Here is a 19839-nt window from a genome sequence, read left to right on the forward strand (position 1 = left end):
TGACATATATTATTGGTAATTTGTGACGTTTGAATAGTCTTCTGTGTCTTTTTAGCCACACTTAGCCTGGTAGAATCAGGTTCATCTGGTACAATGCAGCATCTATGAGATAAACAATGAGGACTAAAATGTCTCTTTAGTAAGCATCCTATTACCTATAGGTGCGTGGATGTCCATATTTATTTATTCATGACACATGGAATCATAGAATCTTTTAGGTTAGAGGAGACCTTTAAGATCATTAAGTCCAACTCTTAACCCAGCACTGCCAAGTCCACCATGAAACCATGACAGGCTGTGAGAGTTGGGGCTGTTCAGGCTGGAGAAGAGAAAACTCCGGGGAGACCACATAGCTGCCTTCCGGTACCTGAAGGGGCCTACAAGAAAGCTGGGGAGGGACTTGTTACAAGGACTTGTTATGATAGGATGAGGGAGAATGGATAGTATCTTGAGGAGGGTAGATTTACACTGGATATTAGGAAGAAATTCTTTACAGCTAAGGTGGTGGGACACTGGACCAGGTTGCCCAGGGAGGTAGTGGGTACCCCTTCCCTGGAGGTGTTCAAGGCCAGGTTGGATGACACCTTGAGCAACCTGGTCTAGTGGAAGTCATCCCTGCCCATGGCAGGGAAATTAGAACTAGATGATCTTTAAGGTCCCTTCTAACATAAACCATTCTATGGATCTAGGCCCCTCAGCACCACACCTACACATCTTTTAGATCCCTCCAGGGATGATGACTCCACACTTCCCCTGGGCAACCTGTTCCAGGGCTTAACAATCCTTATGGTAAAGACATTTTTGACAGTATCAAACCTAGATCTCCCCTGGCACAACAGTTCCCTCAGCTGCAAACTTGTGCTGTAGTACAAATACATATACTAGTGATCTATATATAAATATAGAGAGCAAATAACTCATGTTCTGAAGGCAGCCGTTTCTTTGCCTTCACTCTAAATGATGCCCATAGTGAGCAGAGTAGCTACAGGTGCTTACACATCATATGTCAAAAGCAGTATGAAATTAATCCCTTTCTCACAATTCAGGAGGCACAAGATTTCAGTGTAGTTTTCTGTGTTGTGAAGGAGTGTATGTCTCATTTGATTTACTGTTTTGTATTCCTGCTGAGTTATTCTCACTCCGTAGCCTTGATATTTATAATTCCCATGACTTTCTTTTTTATTCCTGTTGGAACAGCACTTATTCATACTACAAACCTTTATAAAGATGGATGTTACATGCTGTTATTTTGTATGGGAGCAAGCAACAACCTGTATTTATGGGATAGATGACAAGTTTTCACACTTGTCAGCTGCTCTGAAGGTTCTCAGCAGCAGTACTAAGCTCTTCTGCTTCATTCATTAAGTGCAGGTTGCTTACTGCAGGCATACATCTGTTAAGCCCTGTGGTTCAACTGGCATGGCTTGTCCTGCTCAGGGCATTTAATCAGAGGAGGAAAATACTTCTACCATGAGCATTTTTTGAGCAGATAACAAGAGCAAAGTCATCTTTCTCCTACTTCTCCAGTGGTTTTTCCTCTTTTCCATAGCCAGCTTTGCTCAGGGGTTCTCTCTCTCTCCACATTTTGTCTTTGTTCTTTGGAAATTAATGCAGCCATGTTACTGGTAAGGGACCTGTAAGAAACAGTGGCTTACAGGGTAGACAGTTATTATGGGGTTTGATTTTCTTAGCTATCAGAGTCTGAACTCAGGTCACCTCCAGCACAGGAGCTGTAGATGTATGTATGTCATCAGGAAGCTGTAACTCTCAATTGAGCTGTACTTTACCTCTTGGTAGAGCTTGTTGGCCCTCAGGGGAAATGTTTGTGTCTGAGGCTTGAGCCTCCAATACAACAACCGGAAAACAAACAGAAATTGGTAGGATCCAGCCTGAAAGCAAACTGCCACCAGTGTAAGTCTGTGGGCAAAGGGATCGTTCTTGTGCTTTCTCCATGGCTGCTCTCATTTGTTTTAAATGAGGTCATAGAATCATGTCTAAATCTCCCCTCTTTTGTGGTGGTTAATATCCTTATTTTGTAGACTTTGATTGTCTTAGCCTGGAACAGCTAAGAAACTCTAACAATAAATCATTCTGGATGTTTGAAAGGCAGCTTGTCCTTCTTGCTATTGGCCTAAACTTTGAAAAAGGCATGGTTTATTTTCCATTACCTCCTCGATTTTAACAAAAGTTATGACAAACCCAGGAGCGTGTCACAGGAAGGTTTATTCTAAAGACCTGTGCTCCATCTCACATCACATGTGTGCTATCACAGCAGGGGGCAACTAAAAGTATTTAGACAAGAGGATCTGTTGCAATGATGTCTCCAAAATGGGTAATGGAAGAAATTACAGAATCGTAGAATCATAGAATAGTTAGGGTTGGAAGAGACCTCAAGGATCATCTAGTTCCAACCCCCCTGCCATGAGCAGGGACTCCTCACACTAGATCAGGTTGCCCAGAGCTACATCCAGCTTGGCCTTATAAACCTCCAGGGATGGGGCTTCTACCACCAGCAACTTGTCCCAGGGCCTCACCACCCTCATGGGGAAGAGTTTCTTCCTAACATCCAATATGAATCTACCCATTTCTATTTTTTTTCCATTCCCCCTAGTCCTATCACTACCTGACACCCTAAAAAGTCTCTCACCAGCTTTCTTGTAGCCCCCTTCAGATTAACAGATTTTTACAATCTAAGGGCAGTGGAGCTCACTTAGGTCTATACTACTGTATCATGGCAAGGAACCCAAGAGAAAGTGTTTTTCCTGAAATCTACACTGTAAGCATCAGCTTGCACAATGGAATGCACCATTATAGGTGTATGTTTGTAAGCTGGTCCCATCACAGTGGAGATCAGAGGAGTCTAGAAATAGCTGTCAAATGCAGGTGAACACCCACACTGAATAGTTTTCCAGATCCCATGACCCCATCAGTTACTGATTCCATTGACTCAACTGGGAGCTCAGATAGCAGCTGACATGGAAACATTTGCAGGCTGATCTAGTTGCCTAGAGACAGGTATCTGCCATAACTTGAGACACCCAGGAATGTCCCAGAGACATCTACATAGGGCTGGAAGGTACAACACAGGACCTATCGGAGACCTGTCCTTCTCTACACAGACAGATGGAAGACAAGCAGAATTACCTCACACGGAAATGTCTGCTATCAGACATCCCAATAAACGGACTGACCTCAGCTCATGAAGACTTGGACAATCTGTCATTCACATCTGTAAATGCATTGCTGAAGAAACCTGATAAGAACTTTTCCTGCCACCTGCAGACAAAATAATTTCTGAAGTTTAGATTTAAGCATGTTTTTAAGTTGCACTGAGAAATAAAAAACTATAATAGGTGAGGGTCTTATGCACAGCTACTGTCTAGTGGCCAAAAATGGCCCGTGTCTTAGGCAATTTGGATAGCAGATGTAAAGCAAGGTTGAGAAGGAGTAGAAGGAAGCAATGAAACCATACAGATCTGCCTCTTAGTCACAGCCTGAGCTCTGCAGCAACCTTCACATTTTCCAGATGTGTCTTTTTCTGTAGAAATCACAGTGTGGTAGGGCCAATGTGTGCTCACCTGTGGAGTAAAATGTCATGTGAACAAGGTCTTCAGTACTCCAGCAAGCACCAGCTCCAACAGTCATTTCCAGGTCTCTAATTGTCTAATTATTTTCTCCTCCAGCCTTCTGCAGAAGAAATTCAGGGAAGATATTCCCTAACTTGATTACATTTTTGAAGCTGTGGCATCCATACCCATACCAAATATGACCCTTTCTGTCCAGAGACTCCAGAGAGATCACCCTAACCGCGGGGAGGTCCATGTGGGAGGAGGATGTGGTCCATGCCTGCAGGGCAAACCCCTGCTGCATACATGGTTCGCGTCTTTTGTAAGAAACAAAACTGGTTCTTCTACCTGCCAACAGGCTTCACCTTACCCCATCTTCCTAACCTTTCAACCTCACAAACCTTTCAACCACATGATGTACCACCAGGACCCAGCTGTGTAATGGACAAGAAGTCCAGAAGGCACAAGGGCTTCCAAATCCACACTCAGCGCCCAGCAATGCTCAGAGAGGACTCTGAGAGGTCACTGTACATATCCTCAGAAAGCCTCCCACCTCCTCAGGGAACCTGACAGCAGCACTGCTGCAAGCTGACGAGAAAGGATCTCTGGAGTGGATGATGGGTATCAAAAAACATACTGCTTCAGTGTTTCCTGATCAAAATTCTCAGAATTTCCATTTCTAGGGGAATTTGGAAACTCTTGGGGTTTTGTTCTGATTCAGACTGAAATCACATTCAGAAATGAGAAAATTTCCTGCTCACAAGTAGCCCTGTTTTCCAGCTCACTCTTCTCAAAACCAAAGGTTTCTCTCCTACAACGCTTAGTGTTTTCATGCTTCTCAAACTCCCTCAGTCCTCAGTCAAGTCAGGACTAAGGGGAAAATGAAACTGAAGTTTTTTATGCCCCAGCACATTCAATGGAAGAGAATTTTGCCTTCATTTTATGGCTTGGAAACAGTGGTGCTGAGGTGACTTCATAAACTGGTCTCAATCCCAGTCCAGTGCTCTGAACGTTCAGAGTAAGGTTTCAAAGCCCCAGGAGTAAATTACTCTTTTACAATTTATGCATGCAGCAGTTTGTTCAAACAAGTTTTCACTTACTGCATGAAGAAAATGTGAGCAGGTTACTCAGAAAGAGATTAGAGTCAGGTAACAGAACTGGAGAAGGACGTGCAGTTGTGTAATTTGTCAGCAACAGGGAGCATATTTACATGACAAGGACGTTACAGAAGCCAACACGATACTTAGAAAGAAAACTCTAGTTCATAGTAGGAGGCCTGGCATCTTACATCTGAAAATATTAATGCCAGTGATAGTATTCTGGCATGTGAAAAAGAAATATTCCTAGCAAATACCCTGAGATCAGTGTGAGACCATGGAATCATAGAATGGCTTAGGTTGGAAGGGACCTTAGAGATTATCTACTCCAACCTCCCCACAATGGGCAGGGACACCTCTCAACTAGACTTGGCTGCTCAAGGCCTCATTTAGCCTGGACACCCCCTGGGCAGCCTATTCCAGAGTCTCACCACCCTCATACTGAAGAACTTTTTCCTAAGATCTGGTCTAAACCTACTCTCCCTCTGCTTAAAACAATCCTCCCTTGTCCTATTGCTAGACACCCTTATGAAAAGTCCCTTTCCAGACTTCCTGTAGGATCCCTTCAGGGATCAGAAGGCAGCTATACCCCACCAGGGGTCTTCTCTTTTCCAGGCTGAACATCCCCAGCTGCCTCAGCCTATCCTCACAGGAGAGGTGTTCCAGCAAGACACAATATAAACAGTGTGGTATTAATTGCCATGGTATTATTTCTTCCATATCTGAGCTAAGATTTCCATTTTGCTTCCTGCTGAAGGTTTCCTCCAAACTCAGTTTATGGCTGGTTTGGCATCATCTATGCAGGGTTTGCAGGGAGTTTGGACTCAGAGTCCTCTGGAGGTCCCTTCCAATCCCTAGCATTCTATGATTCTATACAATTTATAATATTTTTTACAAATTATTTTAATAAAAATTAGGACAAAAGGAAATGGCCTCAGGTTTCATTAGGGAGGTTTAAGTTGGATAGCAGGAAAAATTTCTTTGCTGAAAGAGTGGTCAGGCATTGGAACAGGCTGCCCAGGGAGGTGGTGGAGTCACTGTCACTGGAGGTGTTCAAGAAATGTGCAGACATGGCACTTCAGGACATGGTTTAATGGCCATAGTGGTGTTGGGTTGACAACTGGACTTGATGATCTTAGAGTCTTTTCAAAACATAACAGTTGTATGAATCTAAGTTTTTTTCTTCCCCTTCTATTTCATTTGCTACCTCTATGCAAATCTGTTCACTGACCCAGATGTTTTGATGGTATCGTTCTGCTTTTATAAGCTCTCAACAGACTCTTTTGCTGTCTTAAACCTTGAGCTCACATATTTAGGGCCCTTCTGTTTCTCCCATACAGGGTTTTGCTCTTGGAGTTGCCAACCATGATTGTAGCCCTCTGTGCTGGGTTTGGCTGAGGTAGAGTTAATTTTCTTCACAGTAGCTCATATGTGACTGTGATTTGGATTTGTGCTCGAAACAGTGTTGATAACAAAGGCATGTTTTAGTTACTACTGACCAGCACTTACACAGAGTCAAGTGTTCCTCACCCCAACAGTAAGCAGGCCAGGGGTACAAGAGAAGTTGGGAGAGACATGGCTGTGACAGCTGACCCCAACTACTAAAAGAATATTCCAGACCACATAAAGCCATGGCCATCTTGTGAAGCTGAGGGAAAAATAAGTAAGGGGAGATGAGGGATGTCTGGAGTGACAACATTTGTCTTCCCAGGTCACCATCAGGTGTGACGTAGCGCAGCTTTCCAGGAGATGGCTGAACACTTGCCTGTGGTGTGAAGTGCTGAATGAATTTCTTGTTGTGCTTTGCTTGCATGCTTGGCTTTTGCTTCACCCATTAAAGTGTCTTTATCTTAACCCATGAGTTTTCTTGGTTTTACTCTTCTGATTCCTTCCCCCATCCCACCAGGGGGAGAAGAGTGAATGAGTGGCTGTATGGGGCTGAGTTTTCGGTTGGGTTTAAACCACAACACCTTTAAATCCAGAACAGGCACCAAAGATTGGGCAGAAGATGCCATAGAGATGCAAATATCCATGATTCATTGTTCCTCCACTGAACTGGCCAACAATAATATTTTAGATATTTGGATGAAGAATCAAGAGGGAGGATTGTTGTCCAAGTCTCCAGGCTTTCCAGGTTATTTCATGACCTTGGAACAATAAAACATGACATGTGAAAACAGAGATGATGTTTGCTTTTCAATAAACTGAACATTCCTCTCTTCTAATAGCTCCTGGCAAGATAAAACAGTTGGGTTACTGAAATGCTTTCCCCCCCCCCCCCCCCTTTTATAGATCCACATTTAGCTGAAGACAGTAAATTCCCAGAAGGATCTCCTGTGAGATTGGAAAAGGATCCTTGTGGGTTTAAGCCTCATTTCCCAGGAAAAAGCCTGTCCCTGCAGGTTGAGATTAAGAGATATGCACTGCCTTGGACAACCAGCTAGGAGATCAGTTTGGCATGCCACAAACAGCACATGCTTCATGCAGAACCACACACTGTACATTTGCTGCCTACGTGAAAGGGATGGGTAAATTCAATAGCTTCAGCATGTCCAACCCAGCAGATGGAGATGGCATCTCCACCACCCAGGAGATGGCAAAGACCCAGTAAGGTGGTCCCCCCCCACCACCCTCCCCATGTGGCAGCCAGAGATGCTCCTGGAAAGCTTTACAAATAAGCATATTGTATTTACTCTTGCCAAGTGCTATAGCTGCTCAAAACCTGGATGCATCACAGGAGCTGTGCCCAGATGATTTCTCAGAGGCCAGATGATGCCATTCTCTTGGTTTTCTTGTTTCCTTCTTTTTCTTTTGGAGGGCAGGATGTGACAACATGTTGTTCAGCTCAAGGAATTTGTACCGTTGGTGGTTTTGGAAAAGGACTAAGCAAATTCCATGATGCAACCCTTTGCAGTGAAGTGAGCTTAGATGGTGGTCAGCTCTCTGGGAGCTGCATACCCATTCAGACAACCCCAATGCACAGTGCAGTGGAGCTAATGGGGTGTAGTTCCAAGCAACCTCTCACATCTCCTGGTCAAAATAATTTTTCCTTTGTGTCTAAAATCCCACTGACCCAATAGTGCCCAGGGCTCTCCCCAAAGATGGATGGACACAGAGCAAACTGCAGACTTACCTTCTCATCCCAGTGCAGCTATATCCTCCCAGCAGAGAGATGAGCTTCCCACCCCAGCAGTGACAAATACCTGATGCATGGAGAGCAGCTCTGGGCTCACCCTAGTCCATGTTCATAGCCAAGAGTAGCAGAAACCAGAGCACATGACAGATGTCAGCCTCTTAGGAAGATGCTCCTGGAGCTGGGGACATGGGTCTGGTGCAGCTCCCTGTTCATTTCCAAGTCAGGGTGCTGCAGGAAGCACTTCTGATATCTGCTGGAAGGTAACCTCAAAGCTCTTTTTTTTCCTTCCTATGTATTTTATGGACTTGCTGTGGAGGGGAGATAATTTCTGGGTATTGCCTGGGGAAAATATTGCCTGGGATAGCCCAGGGAGCTGGTGGAGCAGTGACTCATGGGAGTGAATAAGGACTGGGAGATTCCAGAGACCCTGGAAATCAGTGGGGGCAGTGCATGGGATGGGCAGTGGCAAGGATGAGTGTGGGTTTGTGCTTCAGCAGGCATGAGGAGATGGTTGAGCAAGTCAGAGGAAACCCTATGAGCAACCCCAGAGGTGTCTGCAGAGGTGCCTCAACACATCAGTGACAGCAGTCTGTGTCAGTGTTTGAAAAAAAGAAACAAAACCCCATCTGGGCAGGGGATCTGGAACCACAGCAGGTATCCAGCAAAGGGGAGTGTGGGTGATGTTCCTACCTTGTCCTCCTAAACAGCAAAATAGTCTCCTACCTCACTGAGCAACACGGCTGTCACAAAGGAGTGCTATTGCTGCTCTCACCATGACAGCTGGAGAAGACAGGAACAGAAGCCCATGATGCTAGCAGGGACAGCCCAGTGGTCTGCAGTGGAATCTGATTGCCTGTGCTCAGGTGTCCAGAACCACTGGAGACGCCCTTGGCGAATTTGTCGGGCCTCTGCCTGCTGGCCAAGATGAGCATGGGCACCCCAGGATCCTGCAGCAGATCAGCCAGTCCCAGTGGATGTCTTGCATAAATCAGGCCATCTCAAGTGGTCCAGACACTTCTGTTTATGCAGCTGAGCCACATCTGGATCTCTGTTGGCTGCAATCAAAGCTCAGATACCCACCACACACCTGCATGTAACTGTTTGACTCTGCACCTGAATTCCACCCCACATTTCTATTCAGCTTCCCAAGAGGTGAGTGATGAGACCCAGTAGGCTAACAAACAGCTCCTGACCTGAGAAGCTGAGGCTCAAGCTGGTATCTTGTGAGACAGTTTGTATGAGCTATTTGCACCATGATCCACTTTGTTCATAAACATTTGTGGGAATAGTAACTGGATTTTGATGGTGACACTTCTGCAGGTGATACGGCATCTTTCAGACTGGATTTAGACAGCCTACCTCCTACAAGGATGCTGCAGGCACTAGGGCATTGCTAGTAATTTAAATTTCAGTGGGAAGCCAATTCTGGTTTACATGTAAGGTGGCCCTCCACTGGAGCAAATAATTTATACTGCGAACTACTCGGGAACTAAATCATAAGGCACACATTGATCTTTTCCATCCATTGAATGTATTTCACAAAACCAGTTTTACATAGATCTGCAGAAAAGGTTCAGAAGTAGAGCAGAGAATGAAGTTTTCCAATCCATGTATCACAGTAATTTATTTACAGACCTCACGAGACCTGGGATGTTCCTCCTATGCTTAGTTGTATTTCTTCTTTCCACTTCCTTTCCCCCCTTTATCCTTTGCTGCTGCCATTGGTTCTGCTGCTTAGAATGTGTTAGTAGGATAAACGTTATGGGTCCTCAGCAACCTTCAGACTCTTTGCTTTTCTTGTCCCAGGGTGTATCACAGAATGACTGAATTGTTGAGGTTGAGAAGGATCTCACAAGATCCTCTAGTCCAAACCCCAGCTAGAGCAGGTTGTCCACAACTGGGTTCAGTCAGATTTTGAGTATCTCCAGGGAGGGACACTCCACAAACTCTTTGGGCAACTTGAGCCATCAGACTCAATGATCATTGAAGGTTTTTTCCAACCAAAACAATTCTGCGATTCTAGTCCCACATCCTTCCTGTGCAGGTGAGGGGCAGTTCAGCAGCAAATTACCAGTGATATCCAAGAAGCGAATAGAATAGAATAGAATAGAATAGAATAGAATAGAATAGAATAGAATAGAATAGAATAGAATAGAATAGAACAGAACAGAATTGACCAGGTTGGAAAAGACCTTTGAGATCATCGAGTCCAACCTATCATCCAACACCATCTAATCAACTAAACCATGGTACTAAGTGCCCCATCAAATCTCTTGCTAAACACCTCCAATGATGGTGACTCCACCACCTCCCTGGGCAGCCCATTCCAATGGCTCTTTCTGTGAAGAACTTCTTCCTAACCTCCAGCCTAAACCTCCCCTGGTGCAGCTTGAGACTGTGTCCTCTTGTTCTGGTGCTGGTTGCCTGGGAGAAGAGACTAACCCCCACTTGGCTACAACCTCCCTCCAGGTAGCTGTAGAGAGCAATAAGGTTAAAACTCTAATCTAAACTCCCCCCAGGATTGAGCAGCAGAGCAAACCAGCTGGAAGCTCTGCTCACCTTCTCCTCCCTTTTATCAGAGGAGAAGGTGGTCTGAGAGACAGAGGTGGAAAACCATTAGAGAAGGAAGCAGGATAGGTGCTGCACAGGACACGTGGTGAAGGCTCCCAAGCCTTTTACACCCAGGCTGTGAAGTATCAGGGCTTATTCCCGGGGACAGGCACTGTCAAACAGAGAAACCTGGTCCCTCCCATAGAGCTCAGTCAACATATCCTCCAGCTCCCCTAATGTGAGGAGCTGGACCTCATTCTTGTCATTCTCAGCAATGACCCCCCAAGCCTTCCTGTGGTTGCTGTCCACCTCACAGCAGGCACTTGACCAGATGTGGCTGGGTTTGTTTACCCTCCCTTTGGCAATATAGCTGTTCCCAGGCACAGCACCCACAACGACATAGGTGGTGTTACAGCCCTGGGTCCTTCTGATCATTATTCGCTGCTCGTAGTCGTTCCAAGCACCACCATTGAGTTTCTCATCCTGGGGCACTATGTTGGTGAGGGTGAAGGTAGCCATCCTGCTGCTGAAGTCATGGTGATGGCCATTGGGGTTCAAATGGCCGCGGTTCAAACCTGTCAGATTCTTGTAGTCTCGGAGGACAGCCTGGCTCTTGCTGAGTTGCTCTAAGCTGACGTTGTAATATTTTAAGAGGGTCCATTCCTTTTCCATAGTTTTGGGGTAAACTGAGCCCATCAGCTTGACAGGTAAAGAAGAGGAAAAGGTGTTAGTGTTGGGGATGGGAGTAATGGAGATTTCCTTGGAGCAGAAATCTGAGTGCCAAATACCCATTTTTTGTCATCTCAGTGCATGAAAATTGACAAATCAGAGAGAAATCCTAAAGCTGCCCACCCTGAAGAAGACAAGAGGTTTGGGGGAAAAAACCCCAAACCTGCTTAGAGCTTGACTGCTCTCGATTTGAGTTGTGACCTTTGAATTCCAGCCTGCAGTCTGCAGCAGGAGTGTGGGTGGATGCATGAGACAATGAGCATTTTCCACTCCCAGGTTCAAAAGGTGACTTTTGCAAGGCATCTCCTGCCACATCTGCTTTTCTTTTCTTCTTTCTCCACATCCCACACCTGCCCACAGCTCTTCCCAGTTCCTCCCATCCCCATTTATCACGTTCAGTCTACATCACCTCCATCTAACCTGGCCTTTGCTCCATCAGCCCCATTGCCACAAGACCTCTCTCAGTCTCCATGGAAGGTTTTTATGCCTTTTAAAATCCCATCTATCAACATCCTCATGTTTTACAAGCTTAGGGAAAACAAGCACAGAGGCAGACTCTTTGAAGGTTGGGTATCTTAGGGTGTCCTTGAAGAAGGACAGGATTTGAAGAGGATGAGCCATGGAGGCCACAGGACTCTCAAGAGGAGATGAGGAGGACTTAGCCCCTTTTCTTCTCCTGCTTTGCCCCTCACTTGGGAATAATCACAGATTCATACAATTGTTTCAGTTGGAAGAGCTCTCTAAGACCATTGAGTCCAAACATTGACCTAACACCGCCATGGCCATTAAACCATGACCCAAAGTGCCATGTCCACACATTTCTTGAACACCTCCAGACATGGTGATTCCATCACGTTCCTGGGCAACCTATTCCAATGCCTGACCACTCTTTCAGTAAAGAATTTTTTCCTAATATCCAACCTAGATCTCCCCTGGCACAATTTCAGGCCATTTCTTCTCATTCTGTCACCTGATACTATCACACAGAAGTATGTGTGGTTGCCTCTTCTAACCCCATACACAAGGAGACATATTGGGAAACAGATCCTAGAGTCAAGGTTTCTCTGGGAGGGCTACAATTCACTGTGAGGATGCAGCCTTTTTGCTCAGTAAGCAAAAATACATCATAGAGTGCACTGGGCTGGAAGGGACCCTCGAAGGTCATCTTGGCCAACCTCTCTGCACTGAGCAGGGACATCTTACAGAAAGAGACCTGGGGGTACTGATTGACAGCTAGCTGAACATGAGCCAGCAGTGTGCCCAGGTGGCCAAGAGGGCCAACGATATCCTGGCCTGCATCAAGAATAGTGTGGCCAGCAGGAGCAGGGAAGTCATTCTGCCCCTGTACTCAGCACTGGTTAGGCCACACCTTGAGTACTGTGTCCAGTTCTGGGCCAAATTTAAGAAGGACATTGAGACACTTGAACGTGTCCAGAGAAGGGCAACAAGGCTGGGGAGAGGCCTTGAGCACAGCCCTATGAGGAGAGGCTGAGGGAGCTGGGATTGTTTCGCCTGGAGAAGAGGAGGCTCAGGGGAGACTTTATTACTGTCTACAACTACCTGTAGGGAGGTTGTAGCCAGGAGGGGGTTGGTCTCTTCTCCCAGGCAACCAGCACCAGAATGAGAGGACACAGTCTCAAGCTGTGCCAGGGGAAGTTTAGGCTGGAGGTGAGGAGAAAGTTCTTCACAGAGAGAGTTGTTAGCCATTGGAATGGGCAGCCCAGGGAAGTGGTGGAGTCACCATCCCTGGAGGTGTTCAAGAGGGGATTGGACATGGCACTTGAAGCCATGGTTTATTTAGTCTTGAGGTGTTGGGTGACAGGTTGGACTTGATGATCTCTGAGGTCTTTTCCAACCTTATTAATTCTATGATTCTATGATCTTTAGCTAGATCAGGTTGCTCAGGGTCCCACTAAGTTTGACCTTGAATGTTTCCAGGGATGGGGCCTCCACCACCCCTCACTGTAAAGAAATCAACACAAGCATCTGCTACTGAAGTGTCCATAATGTGTCAGAGCTGATCTGTACCAGGAAGCACAGATGTGTTCCTTCTGCAGCATCACTGAAAATAAGTTAGCAATTACCAGCTTCTTAAAGGAGCTCATAAAACCCAAAGAGACCTGGTGAACCTAAACACTAAAAAGCAAACAAGCAAACAAACTCTGAAAAAAAAAGATAACAAAATCCCATATTTCACAGGTGTCTTGGGTCTGTAGTCCAGGAGGAAAAGAGAGAGATTTTCATCGCCTCTAAATAGGGAGGCTGCAGTGGTGCAATACCAAATCAGTTGCTTGAGTTGCTACAAGTAACAAGTGCAAATGGTGGTTTCCATAGCTCTAACACTTTACATATTTAGGGAAACATAGGGGTGTTGGACTAGGTGACCTTTAAAAGCCCCTTCCAACCCAAACCGTTCTATGATTCCATGACTCTATATTTAGCCTTCCTCTGGAACAGGGCATATGGCTTTCTTCTCAGGCTCATTTTCACCTAAATTCCCTACTGCTACGGTGCTCCTAGCAATTACCTGAATTTCTTCTTCTTCTGTTGCATAATTTGCTTTTTGGCTGTTTTGGGGGTGGGTTTCTTTGTGTGGTTTGTTTGTTTGTTTACTGAAGGCCTGAAGTTTGTCAGAAGGATGCCTGGGAGGCCTCTGCAGTTTGCAGAGGTCTTGTGTGTCTGGTGGATCCTTCTGAACAAAGCCTGGTGCAGTGGTGGTGAGGAGCAACTGCAGGTGGATGGACATCATGCACTTCTGATTTGGTGATACCGATCCTGCTCACTTTTCACTGCCTGGAATACCAGCTTCACCCTCTCATTACTGAGTGAGAGGGCCTAGGCTTCTTCACGGGGCCATCTCAACCAGTTCCGAATTTCTCTGCACTTTTCCCGCACTGCTTACAAAGCCAAACTGACTCTTAACTGGGAGCAAATAAGCTGTGTCAGGAATGCAAAACAGCTCAGCAGATCAGACCCCAGCACAGCTAGTCCTTCAAATTTAGCTGCTGCTGGTTGTCTTTTCCCCATCACAGCATGGAACAGGGAGGAGTGGTCATCTGACTGATTGTAATGTAAATTAATGCCATGTAATATAATTTGACTTAATGTTTCCTGTAAGGTCAATGAGGAAAAATGGGCACTTTTAGGATATGACTCATCTCATCCTCCTGCTGATGTCTCAAATGCATCAGAGGAATCATGTGGTGAAGGTGTTTGAAGTAGATAAGATGAATCCCATCCAGTAGGTCCATTTGCATGTGTGTGGGGGTAGGAGGAAAAAGAAGTATTTGGTTAAATCATAGAATTAGAGAATCTTTTTGTTTGGAGAAAAGACCTTTAAGATCAGTGAGTCCCACCCTTGTCTAACTCTACAAAGTCTGTTTCTAAACCATGCTGCAGTTCATCTTCTAGTGACTGGAAGGTGACATTAGGACACTGGACATTAGGAAGAACTTCTTCACAATTAAGGCAGTGAAATACTGGAACAGGTTTCCCCAAGATGTGGTGGAAGCTCCATCCCTGGAGATATTTGAGGACAACCTAGATGGGGCCCTGAACAACATGATCTAGTTAAAGATGTCCCTGGGCAGTGCAGGGCGATTGGACTAGATGACCTTTGAGAGTCCTTTCCAACCCAGTGCATATGGGTTGGTGTAAGAGAAAATACTCACCTGGGGCTCAACCAGCCACGTCTTAGGTCTCTTGCCAGGTCCAGGCTGGTAGAGATAAGCAGAGTACACAGGAATACGCCTGCTCCTGTCGTACAGGGTGGCAAAGTAATACTGGTTCTTATGGCGCTGGCAGATCCAGGCTGGGCTCTCTGGCTCCAGGGCTTCATTTGGGGGGGTTTCACGGAAGAAAAACTGAGGGCATGAACTTTCAAAGGATGCCACCAGCTCACTGTGTCCCAGCCAGATGCAGCTCACTAATACCTGCAGCAGCAGCAGCAACAGCATTGTGAGGAGGATTTCAAGTGAAGGGTTCTTGTTGACCTGGAGGGCAAATACAGAGGTACACTCAGCTGGAAGAAAAATCAGCATGGTCCAGAGTAATTTTTGTGTTTGTACAACATAGCTGGTAGAGGAGGAGACTATGAGAGACCAAGAAGGGTACAGGTTCTGTCCTCCTGCATGTGAAATAACCAACAAGGGAATAAGGGTGAAATCTAAAATAGGTTTTAGGTGTGTAGAAGAGGCAGCAATAGGAGAATTGAGACCCCCTGAGAAAGAATCTAAACTCACCCCATATCTAATCAGCTCACAGAGAAAAGTCTTCTTGGAACATGGTGTTGGCACAAAGCCACCTTTTACCCTGGCACTGGAGAAAAAAGCCTGAAGCAACCCAGGGCCTAGAAGCCCCTATTTCAGAACACCATCTCATTCCCTTCTGCTCTAAAGACCTTCCCACAGTGGAGGCCTGCAGCTGTGTACATACTCTGCTTAGCCACCTGCAAGGCTGAGCTGAGCTTTAGTCTTATAGGGGTTTTGGAAGGGAAATAACAGTGATGCTGTGCTTCCTACATGCCTCTGGCTCCGTACAAATTCACAGATATGCAGCTCTGTGCTCACAGCAGGATTAATCTCCCTTAAAGTTGGTCAGATGTCTAATTCAAAGTAATCCAGCTTGAGGTCCTGGCTCTCAGACAGCTGACTTTGGAAAGTGGGGGTCTTGCTGCTCAGCTTGCATTTTCATGTTGGCCAACCACAGACAATGAACTTAGAGACATGTGCATACAGAAAGGGAAGAAACAAAGCAGATGGTAGCAGGAAGCACCAGGGATGACTTCTCTATCTCATCAGCACCCTGGCTTCTGCTGTAGCAATGCAGCTTCTAAGAGGCAGATCTTCCCATGGTTGCACAGGATTTGTGCTTAACCACTTCTTTAGCTTTGCTGATCATTTTCCCTATACAGCAAAAGGCACTGGAATAGAAACTTCTATTTCTTGAGCAGAAACAGGTCCTATGAGGTGCTATTTGGTCTTTCTCAGGTGCTGACATGATGTTCTGTAGTCACCAAGATCTTTCTTTTTTTGGAGAGAAGTGCTGAAAAATTCCCTGTGATGCTGGCAGTAGCGCTGGGAGCTTTATTTCCTTCCAGATGCACAGCAGGCTTTCCCATTTTTATTGTTAGACATCCCACAGAGTGGTTTTAAAATAATTAACATTTCAAATATGGCAGACAGGACAAACAGCTAAAAGGATTCATGGGGGAGAAAGCTGCCCTGGTCTCCAAAACACAAACCACACCTTTGGCTGGAGAAGTGTCTGAGCTGAGGATTACTGAAGCCTTGGAAAGCCACCCTGCACATTTGCTCTTTTCTTATTCTTTCCCCTGATCCTCATCTATTCACTTCCATTGGATTTAGGGTATTGATCAAGAGATAACTTTGCTCTGACTGAAGATATCTGGTCCTTTATCTTTTTACTAATGTTAGATCAAGAATGTCAGCTGAAAACTGAGAAGAATGAACCACAAGAAGTGACTTACTACATTACTTTGCAGAGCATGACCATGTCTGCCCCATCTCAGGCAGGAAAGTTGCTGAGTCCTTCTTTTGCACCACCCCATACATATATCTAACTTAATATCATATATAGAGAATCAAACCTACCGTGTCAAGGAGCAGCACATAAATATGTTTTTTCACAGGACTCTGCTTGCAGTCTTAGAGTGGTTGAACTTCCAAATGCTTCTGCTACCATCTGAGCCTGTCTGTGACTTGAAGGTGATTTATATATGACTTCCAGGAAGGCAGAGTTGTTAGACTGCTCAAACAGGGTTTCGAGGAAGGTTGTCCAGGGGTGGAGCTTAGACCTGTGTTATTCCAGAGGTCTTTTGCAAGGCCATCAATAACTTGGCAAACAAAAATTATACAAGGTCTTTTACAGCATTTCTGATAAGTTTGAAGCAAGTGTGCTCTACAACTGTGAGCCTAACTCTGCCAGTGGGCCAAAAGAAGGCCCTGGAGCTACCCTTTCCCAATGCTGTAAATGAAAGACGGTGCAAAGCCATCTCCCATCTGCTTGGTACATGCAGTAATCAACAGGCAGTAGTTCATAAGATGAGTGATGTTGGTAGATCAGGTGTAAAGGAATGCCTGGCTGCACAAGCCACCCTCAGGTCAGGAGGGGACTCTGCACCCAGCATCTCCAGTGCATCTTGTGCAAACTGTGAGATTTCTGTGCTGCAGGCAGGGGCATTCAGATACAACCCACTGTCAGTGTTTGCTCTTGTCTAAGAGCTGGAACCTAGGCAACAATCCATCCTCAAAAAGGTGTCCAAGAAAGGCAGGAGAAATTGCAGTCATAGCCTCACAGAATGGTTCGGGTTGAGAGGGACCTTAAAGATCATCTAGCCCCAACTCTTCTGCTGAGGGCAGGGCCATCTTTGCTAGACCAGATTGTTCAAGGCCCCATCCAATCTGGCCTTGAACACTTCCAAGGATGGGGCTTGTATGAGCTCTCTTGGTAACCTGTGCCAATGTCTCATCATCCTCATTGTAAATAATTTCTTCCCATCATCCTCATTGTAAATAACATCTTCCTAATATCTAGTCTAAATCTCCCATCTTTAGGTTTAAAACTATTAGACCCTCATGGAGTCTTATCGTGCACTCCCTGATGAAGAGCCCTCCCCTTCATTCTTGTAGACCCCCTTTAAGTACTGGAGGGTTGCTGTAAAGTCTTTCTGGAGCCTTCGCTCCTCAAGGCTGAACAATTAAACAACAAAAAAGAAAGACAACAACAAAACCCAAACAACCCCAAGACAGAATCTGTTTTCCTACAATTAGACATCTCAGTTCACCATCAGGCATCTCCCTGTGCATCTGTTCCCGAGACATCTCATGCTGATCATTTCCCCAAAGCATCCATTGCCAGGTTCAACATTTGGCTGAGGCAGCAAGTGAGCAGCTTCAGAGCATCCCACCAGGTTTTGGTGACTATTCCAAATGGGTGACACATTGCCAGAGCTGTTAAGGGCTTCAGATCTAATGGATATAGGGAATCAGCTTCTGGGAGTGCCAGTTTATAGTGTGGTACTTTATTCCCTTTGGGAACAGCATTCTTGCTTTGAGGTTTTGATCCAAGTGTTGCCAAAAGTGATTTTTGTTTTTGTCCTGGAGTCCACATGATTTCTTTTTTTTCCCTTTTTTTTTTCTTTCTTTTTTTTCTTTTTGTTTCTTTTTTTTTCTTTTTTTCCCCCTTTTTTTTTCTTTTTTCTTTTTTTTTTTCCCTGAAGACCAGGGGTTAGCTTGTGTGGTGATAATTTACAAGCTTATTCCAGCCTTTTCTGCCTCCAAGTGTCCAAGTGTCTCACAATCTTCAGACCATTGCTTTCCTATGCTAGAATTTCTTTCCCAGGTCGTTTCTTCTGTCCTTTCTCCCCTTTAACATAAAATGTTAAAAGCTGTAAACCGGTGCAGGAAAACCCCATCATTTTCTCCTTGGAGGGAGGATGTTAGAGCTCAGCAACTGCAGCCTACCCTTTGTCTGATGTCTTTATTCTGAAGCTAAGAAAACACCCTAAATATTGCAGTCAGTGGTGGGAAAGAAGCAGGAACTTACCTTGAAGCAGAGCCTCAGAACAAGCACCTGAACCCTTGGCTCACCCTTGGATCTCTCAAGAGTCCCACTGCAATATATTCCCAGTCATAGATCTGCCTCCTTTCATCAAAAGGGAAACTGGCAGAAAGCAGATGATGTCTGTTTTTATCCAGGGGAGATTTGTTCGTGCCTGCCCAGAAATGGGGTGACAATTGCTATTTTCTGTTTCCTCAGGATTTGTCCCAAGTTTGCTGACTTGCAGAATCACGTGCTAGAAGCAGCTGTGTCTGGTGATTTCCCTTTCCATTTCCTCATTCCCCATGGGGCATTGCCACGGCTGCCACGGTACCTGCACGTGGTTCTGTTCCTGGCAGAACATCTCTGGTGGCATCAGGGTGACTGGCCTGTTTCTGAGCACACACAGATATTCTTGGTCTGCTTTTCTACAGCTTCTCACTATACCACTATAGGATCACAGGGTGTTAGGGGTTGGAAGGGACCTCCAAAGATCATTGAGTCCAGCCCCCCTGCCCGAGCAGGACCATAATGTGCCATTAGTGTGCTGAGGCTACATGTTTGCCTTTGCCTGACTGCGAAGACTTTGTAACAGGACTTACTGATGTAATCCTACAGATCCTGGGGACACACCTCAATCTCTGCTTGCTGCTGCTCAGCCACCGCTGAGTCTGTATTCAAACACACTCCCAATGTGCCCAGAAAACTGGCTGGGTGAAGACAGGGCTTTCTCCTCTTAGGAGAGTGTAGAAAGGGTTTGGAGGGATGAATACAGATCACAGGATCAATAATACCAAGTTGAGTGTTGTGGTTGACGTGCCAGAGGGACAAGGATGCTATCCAGGGCGACCTGGACAAGCTTGAGAAGTGGGCCTGTGTGATCTCGTGAGGTTCAACAAGGCCAAGACAAAGTCCTGCACCTGGGTCAGGGCAATTCCTAGGCTGAGGGACTAAGGATTGAGAGCAGTCCTGTGGAAAAGGACTTGGGGCTGCTGGTGGTTAAAAAAACACACATGAGCTGGTAATGTATGCCCAGAAAAACAATTGCATCATAGGCTGCCTCCCTGGCAGAGTTGGCAGCAGCTGGAATGAGGGGATTCTGCCTCTCTGTTCTGTTCTGCTCTGCTGAGACCCCACCTGCATTGCTGGGTCCAGCACAGGTTCTCAGCAGAGGAGAGACATAGACCTGTTGGAGTGAGCC

The 19839-nt window shown here is 45.7% G+C and overlaps 1 protein-coding gene across 1 annotated transcript; it reads right to left on the bottom strand.

The window, feature by feature from the left end:
* Window positions 1-10307: 10307 nt before the first annotated feature.
* Window positions 10308-15166, bottom strand: LOC104300011 (endonuclease domain-containing 1 protein). Its single transcript, XM_009900241.2, has 2 exons — window positions 14750-15166; window positions 10308-11048 (listed from the first exon to the last, which is right to left on the bottom strand). The coding sequence occupies exons 1-2, from the start codon at window positions 15116-15118 to the stop codon at window positions 10503-10505; spliced, it is 915 nt and encodes a 304-aa protein (XP_009898543.2). The 5' UTR covers window positions 15119-15166; the 3' UTR covers window positions 10308-10502.
* Between the last annotated feature and the right edge of the window lie 4673 nt (window positions 15167-19839).

The sequence above is a fragment of the Dryobates pubescens genome, chromosome Z (genome assembly GCF_014839835.1).
Source record: "Dryobates pubescens isolate bDryPub1 chromosome Z, bDryPub1.pri, whole genome shotgun sequence".
Classification (NCBI taxonomy): domain Eukaryota; kingdom Metazoa; phylum Chordata; class Aves; order Piciformes; family Picidae; genus Dryobates; species Dryobates pubescens.

What these genes read in the sequence shown, in the direction of transcription:
- LOC104300011 (XM_009900241.2), bottom strand. Translation starts at nt 15,118, where the DNA reads ATGCTGATTTTTCTTCCAGCTGAGTGTACCTCTGTATTTGCCCTCCAG. An exon ending in CGTGGCTGGTTGAGCCCCAG is followed by an intron (nt 11,049 to 14,749) that starts GTGAGTATTTTC and finishes TTACCTGTCAAG; the next exon opens with CTGATGGGCTCAGTTTACCC.